This window comes from Cupressus sempervirens, chromosome 9, assembly GCF_028749045.1.
Source record: "Cupressus sempervirens isolate cs-2001-9-10 chromosome 9, ASM2874904v1, whole genome shotgun sequence".
In the NCBI taxonomy this organism is placed as follows: Eukaryota; Viridiplantae; Streptophyta; class Pinopsida; order Cupressales; family Cupressaceae; genus Cupressus; species Cupressus sempervirens.
The window spans coordinates 591,676,656-591,696,293 of record NC_143126.1 but is presented as its reverse complement, the minus strand read 5'-3'; the positions used below and the strand labels follow the sequence as shown (position 1 = coordinate 591,696,293).

At 35.8% G+C, this 19,638-nt stretch overlaps 1 protein-coding gene across 1 annotated transcript; it reads left to right on the top strand.

The window, feature by feature from the left end:
• The first annotated feature begins 515 nt into the window (after nucleotides 1-515).
• LOC149540065 (clathrin light chain 3-like) lies at nucleotides 516-15,041 on the top strand. Its single transcript, XM_089801255.1, has 3 exons — nucleotides 516-1,194; nucleotides 2,902-3,055; nucleotides 14,198-15,041. The coding sequence occupies exons 1-3, from the start codon at nucleotides 683-685 to the stop codon at nucleotides 14,624-14,626; spliced, it is 1,095 nt and encodes a 364-aa protein (XP_089657381.1). The 5' UTR covers nucleotides 516-682; the 3' UTR covers nucleotides 14,627-15,041.
• The last annotated feature ends 4,597 nt before the right edge of the window (nucleotides 15,042-19,638 follow it).

Here is a 19,638-nt window from a genome sequence, read left to right as displayed (position 1 = left end):
ATTTCTATTGGGCAAATAATCCATTAAAAATCTTTGTACACATGATTAAATAATATCTATTGAAAAAATTAATCCACTATGAAAATCTATGTAATGAACATATTAATTTATCTTGGCCATCACATACTCCATAGAAGAAAATTGTAAAATATAACCTAACAAAATATTTATTTCGAATAGGTAGATTTTCACCATTCATAAGATTAATTGCAAATTATTTTTAAATAACAATGTTTAAGAATTTTTGTATGAATGTTTTGGATCACACTCTATAATCCATCATCTAGATAAAAGAAGGAGAACATAAGAAAAAAGAGGGAAAAAAAGAAGGAAGGGAACAATCTCAAATAGTAACAAAATACTAGTTCAATTAAGCTGCCACTTTAATTTGTTGGAGAAATTTCTCCTATTCATACTAACTTGATTAGCTCCCGACCTAGGTAATTAGTTTAATAGCATGTGACCTACCGCAAAACTCTGGTATAATAGCAGCCACTTTCCGCACTAGTTTGTTTAAAGTTTTCGGTGGTCGCCTCTCATGCGAGGAAAGAGAGGGCAGATAAGAGTATCGGCGTAGTGGTGGTTTTCTCATATTTGAATCTGTTGGATCCGGTTAGAGTGAAGGCGTAATCAAGCCAGGCAACTGTAAGATCCAGATCTAGATCTAGAATTTGATCTGCAAATGTCAGGGAGCTTCGAGGATTCATTCCCGGGAGGAGGAGCAGGATCAGGAGGAGGAACAGGAGGAGGATCAGCATCAGGATCAATAGAAGACCTCACTAGTCGCCCCTTCGATAATGATGGCTACCTGGGTTATGATCCTCGCTTGCCTTCCCAGAGATTCGACTCCACCTTTGCCGATGACCACTTTGCGAATTCCGATAATGGGACCTTCGACGATGGGGATCTTGTAGGTTCCACCACTCCTCCTCCTCCAATTGTCTACGCTAACATTTCTGAGGATGAGGACGATCTGATGCAGCAGCAGCAGGTCGACACTCCATCTCCCGTGATGTTCAGCCAGGGTTACGATTCCCAGCCTCTGGATTACTCTCCCCAAGCGCCCTCCGCTGAGCTCAATGGGAAGCAGACTCCCTTCGATGTGTATGAGTACGGTATGCCTTCCGACGGCCCAATTCTTCCTCCCCCTGATCAGATGCAAGAGGAGGGTTTCATTCTTCGCGAGTGGAAACGGTATTCATGCCTTGCCCTAGATCTACTTCATTTACGCTTTAAAGTTTATGCTTTTTTCTTCTGGTGTCTTGATTGGGTGAATTGCTCTTAAATTGACCCTGAATTGCGCTTGGCGGGTGATAATATGGCTGATGCGGCTGCCCATTGTTATCTCGTTCGTTTGGTTAACACGAGACTCTCAAAACGCCTTGTAATTGGTTGTGACGTTTAATTTAATTTTAACGCCTTTCACGTCTCCTTGCGATTTGGTCATGACATTGATATTTGGAAGACCCAGCATATTTACAAATTTAGCTCCAGCTTCCATTTGATGATCAGACTAGGTGAAATTTCGTTATCTGTATTAATAAGTTTTTATGGTTGTACAAAGGGGCTACAGACATGGCTTTCTTTTACCGAGCCTTATGAGGTGGATTTGGTATTCAATTCAATTTTCAAATCATTATCATATTTTCTGGTTATGTAGCAATGGAGTATCTTTGGACTTCCTTGAGTTTTCTTAATAAAAATCATGATTTTATAAGATTTTTTAAATTGAATGAGGAATTTTGCTTTCTTTTGCATTTCAAGGTCAGAATTTCTAGTTCCCTTGTAATGAACAGAGAAAACATATTGCACTGAAACACTTAGCTGAACATGCACGACTTTCATTCTGATGGCACCTCTTAGATTCACGTGTAATATATTTTAGTTGGACAGAAGCTTGTGTAGTCTTATTAGTAAATTGCTTTCTAAAATAAACACGAGATGAAAGACAATCCTGTAGTGAACATACAACATCAGTCACACATCAGGTGGCAATTAATTTTCAATCAAATTCTTTTGCATTTAGAGTTGTGCAGTGGAAGTAATCAAGAATGCATAGATGAAGCAAAACTCCTTGACAAGCAGAGCAGGAAACAAGTATGAATAGAATGGATCAGATGTTATAGCTGGAAACACTGCCAAAATATGCCTGTTATGTACATCAGATGCACTGGTTTTAACTTCTATGATCCATCCATGATGTGGATCTCCTTTTTACTATTATCAGTTCAGTGCAGCTTCTAATCTTGATAGAATTGATCTTATAGTTGTTCAATACTAGCCAAATCTGGTATATCTCATTCTCAAATCACTTGCTTCCTACACATGTTCAGAATTCTGGGCAGTATAGACATGCATATTAACAGGTTTATAATAGTTACCATTCTCTGTTTGACCTTTCATTTCAATGTGTTATTTTTCTTAAATAATTATTTTATGGATCTTGATGGGTACCCAACTCATCTACTACAACTGCCACATATGAAATAACAATCCCAAACCTCTGCTTTAGCAAACGTTAAATGGCTGTAGCGGTCCTGCTTAGATAGCCAAAATATAAAAACTAACACAAAAAAACATAAGGCAGTATCATCAAAATATATTACTGCCTAAGAAACAACTGTGGGCCATCTTAAGCAGCACAGATAGCACAACCATAAATCATCCATTCAAGGAAACTGCAAAAATCCCTCTCTAGGTCATGCCAAGTCCACTTGGTGCTGTTTTGAACCAGGTTAATAAGTAAATGCAGAAATCCTTGGAGTTAAATCAGGTTTACAAACAAAGCAAGTTTGACATTTCTTGTATTAGTATATGATGTGAATTTATCATATTTCTTTCGCATTGCATTTTTATATTTAAGGAATTAAATCTTACTGACACATCTCTATGTTTATGTAGTCAAAATGCTCTTCGACTTGAAGAGAAGGAAAGAAGGGAGAAGGAGATGCTTAATCAGATTATTGATGAAGCGGATGCCTTTAAAGAAGAATTTTATAACAAGAGAAAGATTCATTGTGAATCCAGCAAAACTAACAACAGGGAAAAAGAGAAGGTAATTCACATGCTTTTCTTATTTAATGTGTTTCAAGTAGTTTTATATCTTATTTCAGCACTCTCGGCTTATTATCACTTATTTAGTTATTTACAACTGAAGTTTTTTTTGTCTCTTGATGTTCGATGCAATTTCTCCTCATGATGCATGCTGGATAGTTATTATACATAATGTAAATAGGACTGTTCTTTCTGTGGCTACATTAGTAATTACTGAGTGGAATGCCTGTGGAACTCGCACCTTGCAACTGCTTATAGCAAGGATTTTATCTCGTGTAATCATAACATCATGCTCTACCATTTCCTGTGAGATTTTTGTGCTCTGAATTGAGTGTTTGGTTTTAACTTTTGTCTTTTGAGAGCTTGCATAATTTATCCTGAAGCTATAACTTTGCTCATTCCAGTCTTCATATTTTTCTTTCATGATATCATTACCAGTGAGGCAGACCTAAAGTCAATCATGAGCTGGGTTCATGGGGAATTTATCAAGCTCTCTGTTACCTTTTAGTGTTGAAAAGTAAAATCATTCACCATCCATTGCCTGATAAAAAGTTGATCTATTTCAGGATTCATTTCTCTGGTCCATGTATTGCTGCTTCATCCTACTAATACTTCGCATTGAGAGTTTGTCATGTCTCCAGTGAGACATATACACAACGCCTTGTTCACAATTTCATTTTACTTCAAAATGCCACATCCTAAACTCAATTCATTAATTTTCTATTTCAATCATAAAATTTGACTCATGGAGATCTTTTTGGAAGTTCTCCGATTCAGTAAAACTTGTTTGTTTTACTGGCAGGATCTAAAGTATAGTTAAACTGATTGCCACTTTGTTCTCTCCATAATGCTGGAGACAATGTTTATCTTCAGTCATCTAATTGTTTCCCTGCCATGAAGCTTACACATTTTAAGATCACTCAAAACATATTTACCACCTGAAATAGCTTTTAATTGCACATTTTTAGATGGCACACAATCTATTTGCTGCTGGGAGTTTAAAGACTGAAGTCTTAAAAATGTTTTGCCACATCGTTTGCTCTTCTATATATGGTGACAAAAATTGTTATCACCAAACATCTGATTGTTTCTCTGTCTTGGTTTGATTGATTTGAGGAGCATGATAGGTTCTTTTGCACTTTTCAAGGTTACTAATAGATGGGTGTATGACTGTGTTATTTCAGTCGATTTTGGTTAGATTCTAGCTTATTTTGCATGTTTCAAGGACCTGTTGACTTGCACAAAATCCTTATAGGGATCGACAAATTTCTTTGTGATTATCAAGCACACTCATTTATAATTTGTTAGGAGTCATTTCTGTCAAGGGTTTTTTTCTTCAGTAATTATCAACTGTTCAGTTCTTCAATAATAAGTCATTCACAACGATAGATATCAATCACTAACTGTGTTATGATTCATAATTTCCCATTCAAATGGTAAAAGGTATAATGTAACCAGTTTACAACAAAATACAACTGCTTTCTGAAATGATTTTATCTTGACATATGTGCAAGATAAGAGGATAAGATGGAAATTATCATCACATCCTTAAATCAAGCACGCTTTTGAAATGTCATCATTTGACTTCAACTGTGCAGAAGTTCTGCTAATATCTCATAGAATCTGTCAGCATATACAAGTATAGTCAGTGGTGGTCATTAAGTAGAATTTCCTTTTATGTTCAGGGGACGTGGAGATAATGCAAAGACAATTAATAAGAAGAAAGAAGGAAGTATCCTGTTTTTATCTTTTGTTTTCTGTCGAGGTTAAATTTAAGATGATATGCTCTATTTAATATAAGCTATTTGGTCAGTTAAAGAGATGAGAAATTGCACATAATGGTATTAGAAAGTAAAATGTATGCTAACAACATTTCCTCTACACCACTGTACTCTTGCAGAAACTCCTGGCTTTGGAAGATTTCTTGATCTATTTTGCAATCTTGTGTTTAATAAAATCTTAAGTTCCTATAGGATGTAAAAGCTCATAACAAGACGATGAAACAAAAAATAATGCAAGCCTGCGGACATTCTGTAAGCCACTTTGGCAGTCACTTTTACCATAATTTTTACATCTAAGAGCTCTAATCTTAACAATCAAGACATTGTTGCTTTTATACTTTAAAAGAATTAAGTCTTGTTTAAGCCATTGAATTTGGTCTGGCAAGATTCCATCATCAATATCCTTATTATTACCCAATGTAAAATGACACCTTGATAATTAGACCATTCAAAACCCAAATCCCAGTGCTGGAGAAGCCACTACCAGTATCTCGTTCTACTTAAGCTGTTTTGTTTAGCCGTTGCCAAATGCAAGAGCCATATAATTGGAAGTTTTCAACTAGCAGTGGTGCAAATGCTACTCATATTAGCAAAGATACCGAGGTCACTGAAAACTCCAAATGAATCAATGGTACAAGTTTTCAACTATAGTGTAAAAGAATCAAGTCTTATCTAGGCCATATGAATTAGGCCTGACAACATTCCATCATCAATATCCTTGTTGTTACCCAAGGTAAAATGACACCTGACTTGATAATTGGTCCATTCAAAACCCAAATCCTAGTGCTGGAGAAGCCACTACCAGTATCTCATTCTACTTAAGCTGTTTTGATTTCAATTGGAAGTTTTCAATTAGCAGTGGTACAAGTTCTACTCATATTAGCAAAGACACCAAGGTCACTGAAAACTACTAAAGAATAAACGGTACAAGTTTTCAACTATAGTTTAAAAGAATCAAGTCTTATCTAGGCCATATGAATTAGGCTTGGCAGCATTCCATCATCAATATCCTTGTTATTACCCAATGTAAAATCACACCTAACTTGATAATTAGACCATTCAAAACCCAAATCCCAGTGCTGGAGAAGCCACTACCAGTATCTCATTCTACTTAAGCTGTTTTGTTTGGCCATTGCCAAATGCAAGAGCCATATAGTTGGAAGTTTTCAACAAGCAGTGGTACAAGTTCTACTCATATTAGCAAAGACACCGAGGTCACTGAAAACTCCAAATGAATCAATGGTACAAGTTTTCAGCTATAGTTTAAAAGAATCAAGTATTATCTAGGCCATATGAATTACGCCTGACAACATTCCATCATCAATATTTATGTTATTACCCAACATAAAATAACACCTAACTTGATAATTAGTCCATTCAAGGTCCAAATCCTAGTGCTGGAGAAGCCACTACCAGTATCTCATTCTACTTAAGCTGTTTTGGTTTCAATTGGAAGATTTCAACTAGCAGTGGTACAAGTTCTACTCATATTAGAAAAGACACCAAGGTCGCTGAAAACTCCAAAAGAATCAACGGTACAAGTTTTCAACTATAGTTTAAAAGAATCAAGTCTTATCTAGGCCATATGAATTAGGCTTGGCAGCATTCCATCATCGATATCCTTGTTATTACCCAATGTAAAATGACACCTAACTTGATAATTAGACCATTCAAAACCCAAATCCTAGTGCTGGAGAAGCCACTACCGGTATCTCATTCTACTTAAGCTGTTTTGTTTGGCCATTGCCAAGTGCAAGAGCCATATAATTGGAAGTTTTCAACTTGCAATGGTACAAGTTCTACTCATATTAGCAAAGACACCAAGGTCACTGAAAACTCCAAATGTATTTTGAGCAACGGGAGAAAGTCACAAAAGCATTCTGTTGTTTCTGATGCTGGCAGGAGGTGATATACTTGGCTTAAGTGGCAGATGGGAAACCACTTACTGAATACCTTTTGAGTTTTAGCTAGCACTTATTCCTGCACCAACAGGAATACCTCTATTTCTGTGGCTAGGAAACCCCAAAAATTCTTTTATGCATTTACTGAGTTTAATTTTGAGTATTCGTCCATCCACTCTCATAATAATTTACTGGCCAGGACAATTTTTGTGTTTTTTATCAATAGAATAAGCTTACACAGAAACAGTTATCACAAATTTGACCCCTATCTCAGGTAGTTTTAATGGTCACTGCAGGTTCTTGTTTGTAGGAATGGAACCTTGTTTTATGGAGTGACACTCATTATTTCCCGTCATTTACCTCAAATTCTCCTGGCTTAGATGGTCAGGTAAACACTGGGTAAGAACTCATAGAGGTTCCAGATTGCGTTTAGATGAGTAGGCATAGTTACTTAAAATTAAGGTTGCAGGGAGACACGTGTTCAGCTCCCTGGGATGTCCCTCCTGCAGCTGGGACATGGTCGGGGACACCGCTGTCAGCTAGAGACAGCCTGCTATGCTCTGCAGGTGTCACCACCAAAAACATCCAAAAAGCTCGTCATTGCCAGAAATGAACAAAAATACCTTTAGATGATTTATGTGACCATTTCAAAGACCAAGCATGTGAAAAATACAAAAAAAAAAAAAACAGCAGAAGATGAAAGCAAGCAAGGAGAAGAGGACAATGAATGAAGAAATCACAGGAACAGATAACACGCAAAAGAGGAGATAGCATAGGCATAACAGCATGAGTAGGCTTGTGTACCAAATCAGACGTTTTCTCAAACTTTAATGATTTAATCCGACTCCATTAAATTTTGAAGCCTCCAGTTAGATAGCCGTAGGAAGTTAGAAACATTGTTTAAAAATTTCAATAAATAAAACCTTTGCTTAATCAAGACACACACACACACACACACACACACACACACACTGCTGTTTGTTGATATATACACTGTAAATTTCAGCAGTATAATTTTGAAATTTAAATACATCTAGTACCAGAGCAATATAAAGTATATATTATTTTCAATGTTGCACAGGGACCGGGGTACTTGTGTACTTAGGGTAGCAGTACAGGTATTTTTCATAATAGGGGACAGTACTTGGGAACGTCAAAACTTTTTTTAAAAATGTATTATAATATTAATAGAAAATCTGAAAATATGCATCGTGACAATGGTTTTCAAAACAAGAATAGTGATAAAGTTTGCAGATGTAATGGAGTGTTTTTAGTTTCAGATTTGCAATATGTTTGTTAACAGTAGTAATAATATATAGTAAGTGTTTAGATGCTTAACAAAGAAGGCAAACCTTAAAAATGAACAAGAAGATCATAAATCATATAGCAATGACATATTACAAATGGTAAACTTTTAAGTTGAACAGTGTTATAGTTTACTATAAATGTGTTATAGTGTAACAGATTACACACAAAAGAGGAGATAGCATAAATCATATAACAATGACATATTACAAATGGTAAACTTGTAAGTTGAACAGTGTTATAGTTTACTATTAACGTGTTATAGTGTAACAGATTACACACAAAAGAGGAGATAGCACAGGCATAACAGCATGAGTAGGTTTGCGTACCAAATCAGACATTTTAAAAACTTTAATGATTTAATCCGACTCCATTAAGTTTTGAAGACTCTGGTTAGATAGCTGTAGGAAGTTGGAAACATTGTTTAAAAATGTCAATAAATAAAACCTTTGCTTAATCAACACACACACACACACACGCAGAGCTGTTAGTTGATATATACACTGTAAATATCAGCAGTATAATTTTGAAATTTAAATACATCCGGTACCAGAGCAATATGAAGTATATATTATTTTCAACGTTGCACAGGGATGGGGGTACTTGTGTACTTAGGGTAGTGGAACAGGTATTTTTTATAATAGGGGACATGGTACTTGGGAATGTCAAACTTTTTTATTAAAATTTACTTTAATATTTATAGAAAATCTGAAAATATGCATCATTACAATGGTTTTCAAAACAAGAATAGTGATAAAGTTTGCAGATGTAATGTAGTGTTTTTAGTTTCAGATATGCAATATGTTTTTAAACAGTAGTAATAATATATAATAAATGTTTAGATGCTTAACAAAGAAGGCAAACTTTAAAAACGAACAAGAAGATCATAAAGCATATAACAATGACATATTACAAATGGTAAACTTCTGACTTGAACAGTGTTATAGTTTACTATTAATCAGTAAATTATGAAAGTTTCAATCTTATTATATATTTAATTAAGCTTGATAAACAACAAGCTGATATGCAAACAAAAGACCGAAACAAAAATCAGAAATCTTAATCAAGGTCCTTAGCAATGATGCTCTCCACTGACTACCCAACACTTGGGGTACATGTACCTGGGTATGCATACCCATGCAACCTAGATTATTTTTAATTATGCAAAAAATTAAAATAGCATAACAGAGCAATATGGAGCAGGTTTTGGGGTTCACCAGTCTGTGTGTTGGTTGAGTGGTGGTGGTGGTGTTGTGTACACCAAGGCTCAAACCCTGTCTGGGCCATTGTGATTGCAGGTTTTTGTCTTTGCTTATCAATTGTGCTTGAGGGCATGAGCCTCAACTTTGTTCAACGGGGATGAGGTCCCTTATTTGTAACCTCATCAGTTCTCCCTCAACTTTGCACAGATGTGCCACATCTGTTATTACTTGGACTACATTTTGTGGCCATCCTCCTCAATGGTCTCCTTGAGGACTTGGATCTGAAAATCTGCATCTTTGTGATGCCCTATACAATCAACTGCCTCGAGCAAGAATGGGCCCTTTTTACATGTAATCACAATATTGATGAGTGGAGAATGGCTTATGTCCGTCTACTCATTCAAGACTATACTACATTGAGTCTCCTCCCAAAATTCCTCCATACTTTGCATCAACACATTGATCTTGGAATAGTTGTTATTCGTTGGCAAAGAAATTGCCAATGGTTTAATTATCTTTTATTAAAGAGATCAGACCACATAAAATGAGAAAACCATTGACAAAGAACTTACCAATGGCATCATCCATCTCAAACCTATGTTTCCCCTTACCCTATCTTGAATGGACAATGGCATTAGAATTTGGCATCACACCTACTCTTTTTTGCAGAGTATGACCAGATCTTTGTGGTTGCCATTGTTGAACACGTGTCCTCATACAAGACAAAGTAGTAGGCATATATCTTTGCTAAAACGTCATCAAGATTTCTACAAAGTCACAACTCCATGTTTAAGGTTTTTTGCTTGATACAAAAAATAACATCTATCCACACCTTTTTCTTGAATAAAAAGGTGTGCATTAACTCTAGTAGTGCTGCCATACCATTCTCAACTATAAAAGTTGCATTTCCACTTCCTTGTGCCATCACTTGTCCTAGATTTGCTTGGGATTAATAATTATGTTGCAAACTGTCCAAGAGAAGAATTAGGGTCAAATGAACACTAGCATATTTTGTCAGTAATGTAGAGGGGTACTCCACACTAATAGTAATTTTTGCACTTGCAATCAAACTACTTTGGGCTACATGTTTAATCCCATGGTCACCCTCCTTAGCCTCATGCTCATATTTAAATTCGGTTTCACCATGAGTATGAACCTCTACCTTATCCTTAGTCATGTCTTGAGAGCTCATTGTGACATTGCAATGAGCAATATAAGTTCTGTGAGTGCCTAGTTTCAAGCTATTTTGATGCTGAATCTTGATGACAATAAGAACATTGAAAATGTAAATGAAAAAAATGAACAATGAACATTGAATTATCAATTATTGCACTTGCAATCAAACTACTTTGGGCTACATGTTTAATCCCATGGTCACCCTCCTTAGCCTCATGCTCATATTTAGATTCGGTTTCACCATGAGTATGAACCTCTACCTTATCCTTAGTCATGTCTTGAGAACTCATTGTGACATTGCAATGAACAATATAAGTTCTGTGAGTGCCTAGTTTCAAGCTATTTTGATGCTGAATCTTGATGACAATAAGAACATTGAAAATGTAAATGAAAAAAATGAACAATGAACATTGAATTATCAAGTAAAGATGAGCAATGAACATTGAATTATAAAAAAAAAGCAATGAACATTAAAGAGCCTAGTTTTGGCCTTAAAAAAGAAAAAAAGAAAAATGATCAATGAATGTAAATGAGAGACTAAAGGTCACCACCAATGTAAATCATGTTTTTTTAGCAAGAAAAGCAAAAAACAAAATAAAATGTCACAGAAACCTACCTTGTACTTAAAAATCCCTAAGTTGTAGTTGAGTTGACATCTTCTTGTTCTTCTTGCTTCTTGTTCCCCTTATATTCAGAGCACCTCAATTTTATTCCTCCACTCTTGTCAAATTGAGAAACTCAAATGAGTTAGAACATAGCTCAAAATATCATTATCGACAACTTGTTGCCAAAGGCAAAAATCGACAACATTTCGAGAAAATATCAGGAACTTAAATAATTGCTTAAATTAAATTAGAAATGCTTTTTTTACAAATTCAATGAGGAGATGCATCTAATGAGTTAGTAAATGAGTAAACAACCAAACAAGATGAGTTTAGATATATATTATGAATGCAAGCAATTTACTAAATGATTAGTTATCAGATTTGTGCCCAAGAGGATTCGATCTGGATTCAGATTCGTGCTAGGATTTTTCTAGATTCGGGCAAGATCCTTGTTTTGGACTATGTTGGACTGCGAATCCGGATGAATCCAAAGTCCAAAACAAGGATCCCCCATGAATCCATTACGAATCCACGCAGATCCTCAAGAATTTAACACAAATCCACTCAAATCCTTCATGAATCTCCAAAGACCCATAGACTAAACTTGGGATAAAATATCTATATGCTCCACGGAATTTCCAGGATGCGGACATTTTAATGGATGGGGTTGTGTTTCTAGTACGGGTATGGGTCGAAGCCAAAATTTAGGGGACGAGACCTTAGGGGACAACGATAAAAAACATAGGGGATTTTTTTTATATATAGCGACAAAATAAAAATATGCATATCATAATATTGATAAACCATTCACCATAGACATTTTAGAAGATGAATACATGGAATATTATAAAATGGCAAATACTAATTACTTCCATTATAACAATATCACATACATGTATAACACAAATCAAAATGCCTAAAGGCTCCAAGTATCATGCTGAAATCAAAATGAAATAAAGAGAAGTCCAACTTAAATAGTTAGAAAATACTAAATGCAATCTTTCCTCACTAAACACAATCTTTCTTTAGTGCTGCTATTGTTCTCATGTTTTCTTTCTTCCTCTTAGCAAGTATGTCAAATCTAAAAATGATTAGAAGAGTTAGTGTTTTTATGGATTGCATATTTTTATTATGTCTTTAAGATGACTAGGGGCCGCACAGACATCAAAAATAGAAATAAGTGATTTTTTGGAGGCTGTTTGCCTTTAGCAGATTGGCCAGAAAAAAGAGGGCGACCAGCAGTTTTGGAGACGGATAGGGGACAGCAAAACTGTCCCCAGTACTGCTGGCCGTCCCCAAATTTCCTGCTGAAGAAAATGGCTGTTTTGAGGACGTTTCTGAATTTGCCAAAAAGGGGATGGCTTAGGGGACGGCCAAAATCTGTCCCCGTGTCCTTGTTTAGTCCCCTGTATGGTTAGACCTTGAAACCATAGGGGGCGTGTCCCTGTGGAACACTGAGAAATATACACACACATGAATCCTCACAAACTCGAGTGGGAAAAATAAAAAATCACGAATTTGATTCACGTGCCCAAATTGGATTCATACCCTGAATCGGTAATCAAGACAAAATCACATCCTCACATGGAATGCTGATGGTTGGTAGTTATAGTTTGATAGTTGGAACTTTGAAGCATAGTAATGAGACTCGCCGCGAGTCACTCGGGTTGGCGAGTTGGGTTACCCTTGCTGGGTCAAAATGACTTGTGACCCGGATTGCCAAGTCATCAAATATTTAATATTTCTCCAAGGTATTTCTATTAATACACCCTGACTTGCCGAGTCATGACCGATTCCGAGTTGGGTCATGAGTTGAATTGCCCAAGCCAAGTTAGAGCCGGGTCTGAGTCTAGTTACTTTGCTTTGAAGCAGACTAAAAAATAGCAAATTATCTGTGTAAAATTATAGGCAAGTACAACATCAAAATATCTACATCTTTCTCTTTCTTTTCCTAGTTACTAGTAAAAACTATTGGAGTGGTGGGGGTTCTAGCCTTCGATGTCTACTGCAGCAGTAGCTATGGCGATGCCTCTTCTGTTTTCCCATTTGGTTGTGACTTGACCTCCATCCTGATTGTAGATGGTGTTGACATTGGCAATGACTCCTCATCTAGATCCTTTTCAATATCCGCATCCTACTGAATGTTATCCAATCCCACTACGAAATTACCCTCCTCCATAACTTGCCTCTCCCAGTTGTAATTATCCTTTGTGAATGATGGATCTCCTGTGATGTCCAATCATAGTAGGGATCTATGTCATCCAAGTCAATTGAACCAGTTGGTGTTCCCTTTGTGTTTCTTGCATGCAACAGAAGGTTATAGTGTACAAAGACAAGTTTATTGAGGCATTTTTGTGTTAACTTGTTGCTCTTTGTTGTGATATTGCTATGAGGATTTAACTGTGTAGTTTTCAAGTCAAACTCATTGACCCATATTTCATGAGTTGTGATTCAACACGAATTCATCTCTCATGAGAATAAATGGAACACTTAGCACTAATTGGATCTATGTGATGCTTACAGAGGTAAAGCACCAGGACTTATTGGGAGGTCACTCATCCCAATACTTCTCCAGCTTGAGCGCTCTTAACTGTGGAGCTTCCTCCATGGTTAAGCCCACTCTGCTTGCAACCCCATTTGCAAAAGTTTCACCAAGTGTTGTGCCTTATGAACCATTTATTAGAAAGCCCCTTAAGCTCATCAATTGATAAGTAAGAGATAATTTCCGCAAGTCAAATTGTGATATTGCTATCAAGAATTAACTGTGTAGTTTTTGAGTCAAATTCATTGACCCATATTTCATGAGTAATGATTCAATGTGAAAATGGCCTGTTTAGGACGAATCCGGCAACTAAGGTCTCTCTTTCAGTCACAATTTGTTTTGCCTTTACTAGTATTTGTATTTGTGTTGTTTGTGATGAATAAAGCTTGAACATTTAGACAGAAGAAATTTTTGGAAGGAGATATTTGAAATTTTTTGTTCATATTACTGAGTCTAGGCTCTTATTGCATTTATCTGAAGTGCTGTAGCACAGCCAGTTGTTCTGTATGGGTTAGTTGTGGTTGTGGGTTGGCTTGTCTTTGAGAGATTCAGCTTTTAAATTTTTATATGAACTTTCAGCACAGTTTCGCTTATGTGATGATTTATCATTCATTTTCTCTATATTGTGCAGGAATTCTTGTCTAATCAAGAGAAATTTCATGCAAATGCTGATAAGCAGTACTGGAAGGCAGTCGCAGAACTCATTCCACACGAATTACCAACTTTTGAGACAAAACGGGGTGGCAAAGACAGAGACAAGAAGAAACCCACTGTAGTTATCAACCAGGGGCCAAAACCTGGAAAGCCAACTGATCTCTCTCGGATGCGTCAAATCCTTTTGAAACTAAAGCACAATCCACCTCCTCACATGAAACCTCCACCACCACCACCACAACCACCAGTGGCTACTGCCAATGGTTCTGCTTCTGCTCCTGCATCATCAACAGGGACAAGTCCAAGTTCATCTTCTGGAACTGTTCCAGCCACAGTTTCCTCTACAGGAACAGTTACAGCACCTGTTACATCAGCTGCATCAGTTCAGCCAATCATTGCCGCTTGAAATTGCCATGACATTAATGTCTGTTGCTTAGTACCATATTTGAAGATGAGCAGTTCTATGATATGTTAATAGTTAGAGTTTTCATTTGGTTCCTTTTTGTAATCTCTTAGCATGAGTGAATTTAGGGCTGCGTGTACCACAATATCTTTTTTTTTAATTACCTCGGATGGAGAGGAGAGTAGACATTCTGTTTGAAGATTTTATTAGTTAGAACTTTCTATGATTCTGCAGCTTTTAACATTGGGCTCTTTATTGTTTCTCATGAGATCAATCATGTTCTCACTTCTGCAATGGTATTACACAGCTGTTTGACAGTTTTGTTTGACTATATGCATGACAGACGCTGCCATGTACTCATGCTTTGCAGCACCATGATTGAATCTATCCATTGTTATATGGCATAATTATTTATTTACATTTTGTTCCTTCTAATTTGCTAGTTCTAATGTTTGCTTATGGTAATAGAAAGAAGCCTTTTCCCTGAAGGTTTACCAGGCTGTATATACTTAATTTCCCTTTTTACCTCTAATAATTTATATTAAACAATCTTTGATATCCATCTAATATCAGGTAAGCTGCATTGGGTATCTTCTTGCATGTTTTGCATAGAAATACTTTGTTAATACTCTGATTTGATGATGCACAACATCACTGGGAAGCTGATGAGATTACTTGTGCTAATGCTCAAGAATTCTATTGCTTATGTGGATACATGAAATGCCTGCTTGCATACATATCGCATTGAATATATATATTTTACTAATAAGCTTTAAATGAGATTCTAGGACAATGACTATTTTGACTTGTCTAACTGTTCTCATTATTAGGTGTACAAGGGTGTTATTCTTTCTTCCCTTTCTTTGTTCTGTATGCTCTTGAAGAGTACTGTTAAAAACTAATAATGTTAACTCTAGAATGCTTAAATATTTATTGTGCCAGGCTTTTCACAGCGCATTATGTTCGTTTGCTTTCTCACTCCAATGTAGAAAGCAATTGGTTCCAATTTGCTGTGCTACAAGGTATAATCTTAATTGTATCTAACCCAATGCTGTCTTGCACTAAGCGCAAGATCACTAATCTCAAATACAAATAGCAGGTAATACTAATTCATCTTATTGTTGTTTTGGAGCCCTTGTCTGCTGCAGATCTTTAAAAGTTATATGTTAGATGCACTTGACCATGCAGTTAGATGCCTTCATCATGACTCCTAGTACTAGGGTTAGGGTTATCTGAAACTGTTCACATGGCCATGGCAAGGTACCTATACATGTTCAAGGGCAATTCTTTCCTCTCTTTCTAAATTCTCTGATCTTGGAAGAGTATTGGAGTAAACTTGTAATTGCTACTCTGTAGTGCTTAAATTATGCTTGGCATTTTAACAATGCATCAAGTTCCTCGGTAGTTTCGTCATCGTAATTGCAATTCCCTTACTCGAGGTCCTTATAAATCTCATCTGTGATTTTTAAGTATTAATTGAAATCAACAAACAACAAAATGATCAACCATGGGATGGTTACACTTGAAATCAATTTGCACATTTATCTTTATATTTTGCGCATGGGTTAATTATTTTCTCTCTCATTCCATGTTAATGTAATGGGAAGGATTTTTTACATTTCTTTTGAAAAAGAGGTATTGCAAGGCTACTTGTCCAATTTTTAGGGAAGTCTCGTTCAAAATGTTGGCCCACTTCAGATAATCTGCTTGAAGCTCTACCAATTGCTTTGCTTTCCCAACACCAAATTTTGTCCTTTGGACGGTAAAAAGTTTTGTTGTTAGGGTTACCCTAGGGGGCATTGGAGGTTGGCCGACCTATAGATCCTAAAACATTGAGTAGCTGCAATTAATTTGCTTCTTTCTTGGTTGAAGCCCCTCCTAGGCTAATATGGATTTTTTTCCCAAGATAGATTATTTCTTGCTGCTTTTTGATCTTGAAATCTACTTTTTTCCTTCTTTAAATTTGCCTTTTGCTCTTTCAAAGTTCTTGTGATTTTTTTCTATACTAAATCAAACAGTTATTGCAAATCTAATTGTTTTTGATATGTTATTATTTTCTCGTTTGCACTGTAAGTGCACTCCAAACTAACTTTGTTAATCAATGATTACAGAGTCTAGGAAACAAAAAAGCCTCTCTAGCACTACCTTAAAGGTGCTCGTCATTTTTAGTAATTTTTTTGGGACTCTGAATGTGTTGGATGATTACAATTAATTTTCGTTCCATGCTCTGCTTATTTTCAGCCCAAAAAAACAAGTAGATACATCTATGTTTTAATTTTATATTCTATATTTTTTCACTAATCAAAATTTCTTCCATTTCATCAATTAGGCTTTGTGAGTGAATTGCATAACATCCATTATAAAGTTTCGAGTCAAATGTACCACAAAGGAAGCAATTCCTTCCTAAATTTATTGTAACATTTGTTCTTTTCAATTATTGCTTGCTAATGATTTCTCTTTTGCGAGAAATATGAGATTGCTATCTTCTTTACCAGATGAAATGATAGCTTGTTCTTTTGCTTTCCTAACATTGGAACATCCACTTCTCTTGAGGTTGTCTTGGGAAAAAAGCTCAGTAATTTAGATGCAATTGGGCAATCACCCCTCTTGGTGAACTAGGAGATCAAAGCAACTAAAACACTAAATATGTATTTAAGAATTGTAACAATTATAAAATAAAATAAAGGTAGGAACACCATTGCAGGTGCAAGACATCAACATGAGCTAAAGTAATTTAAACTAACCTTATTGACTTGCATGGTTTTCATCCACATAGGATTGCACTTAGTGAGAAAGCCCTTAATCATTTTTGAGTTGGATCTAACATGTAAGCTACATAGAAACATGCTAGATGATAACGACAACTCGTAGATAAAGACCATTATTGGTAATGTAGGTATGGGTGACAATATGTTTTATTGTAGACAACTATACGATACAATGATTTCGAGTACACCAATACAAGTAGCAAAAGACATTCTAAGGAGAGATACAAACTTTGTGTAATGTAAATAGAGAAAATTTTTCTGTGGAATGACAAATTTTAGTGGGTGACACATGATATCCACAAAATCCAAACAATAGGCAGATCCAATGAGTTGGTGTCAGAACTTAGAAAAGGGACATGATATATAATTTAATCCTCTTAGGATATTTTATCATGATAGTCATGATTCATATGTGAAGAACGCATATTGATTGAGGAAATTAAATCAACATGGAACGTAAGCATAAATGCCCCCAACACTTTGGATTGTCCTTGATTATCAAAATTTAGTAGACAACATAATAGAAGAATATGAGGAAAAATAAAGGAAGGTACACAACATAAAACCCTCTATTTCTAGGTACTGACAAACTACAATTGCGCTTTAGTGGGGAACAACATTAACAAACAAGTATTAGGGAACATATACAAACATGCTCTATAGGAAAGGATTGCTCTCATAGATTATCCTCCAGTAATTCTTTGTGCTCTCAATCTTATATGAGGTTAAGTGAAGGATGAAGTTTTGTCGACATTCTCATTGAAGAGCTCAACTGAAACAAGTGAGAGGGATCATGTGAATATCACCATCAATGTGAAAATCTCTGAGTCAAATATGCAAGCCACATAGTTTTCGATCTAGTAGGAAACAAAAAAAAATTGTGGTTGGGTGAAATGCTTGAGTAGCAGGAACGTGTGTAAGAGTAGAAGTGATAGACATTATCTCCAAAGACTCATTCTCTACCTTTATAATGGCCTAACTCGACAAAGCCCTCTACTAATGGCAAGGATTATGCTCACATATTAGTTGGTTCCAATCAAGATTCATTCGAGGTTGAGAGACTTGGAAGGGCTTAGTGGAACTCCACACCATGGGTACAACCATTTTTGGCATGAAGTATGACCCCACCAATGTAGTAGGTGTTGATTTTTGTTTTTCTGTGTAGCTTGGAAGGTGGAGTTGCTTTAAAGCAACTTGAATTGGATGTTTAGCAACAACTTCTAATTGCCAATGTGGCTACATGTGAGGCTATTTGGCTTCATAAAATTCTAGTTGGACTCTTTGATCATAAGCTAGATCCTATAATCATTTATTGTGATAATCAACTTTGCATCAAACAATCTGAGAATCCATTGTTTCATGACAAGTCCAAGCACATTATGATCAAGTACCACTTCATCAGAGATTGTGTGGAGAAAGGGATAGTGAAACTTTGGTACATTCCTATAGAAGAAAAGATAGAAGACATCCTGACAAAGGCTTTGGTGAAGAATAAGTTTGTATTCTTCAGAGATAAGCTAGGTGTTGTGCAAAACACCTTCCTCGCTGAGAGGGAGTGTTGACTTTTGTTTTTCTGTGTAGCTTGGAAGGTTCAAGTTGGATGCTTAACAACAACTTTAATTTTTATTCTTTAAACATGATAATTATGAGTTTGTGAGGTTACATAAAGAAAGAGTGATTTTATGTGTTTTAAAGCCAAAGAAAGCAAAGAAAGTTTCTTTCCTTCCTTGCTAAGTAAAGCAATTGGGCTCTATATATGTGAAGTTGTTGTAGCAAACTCTATATTCTAGAAGAGAAAGTTTGTTGTTAGGCTAAATAGAAGAATCAATTGGGCTTTATACATGTAAAGTTGCTATAGCAACTATTGCATTCTAGAAGAGAGTTTGCTGTTAGATTGAATAGAAGACCCAATAGTTGTAGGTTTTTCCCCAAGTTGGGGTTTCCTGGGTATATCTGTGTTATTGACTATGTGTGTTTGACTTTTGTTATTTTGCTTCTGCTATTTAGTTTCAGTTAATTAACCCAAAGTATTAATTGTTATAAATTAGATAGAGCTTCATTATGTGAATTTATTGTGCAATTGATCTGTAACTAGGTTATAAGAAATTAACATTGTATCAGAGTTCTAAAATCTAAATATAGAGCCAAGATTTGTGATGCAAATTCAGAGGAAAAAAAAATCAATTTTCTTGTGGCTATGGCAACCAATCTTTGATATGAGGACAAAATTGAGGGTGTGTTTAACTT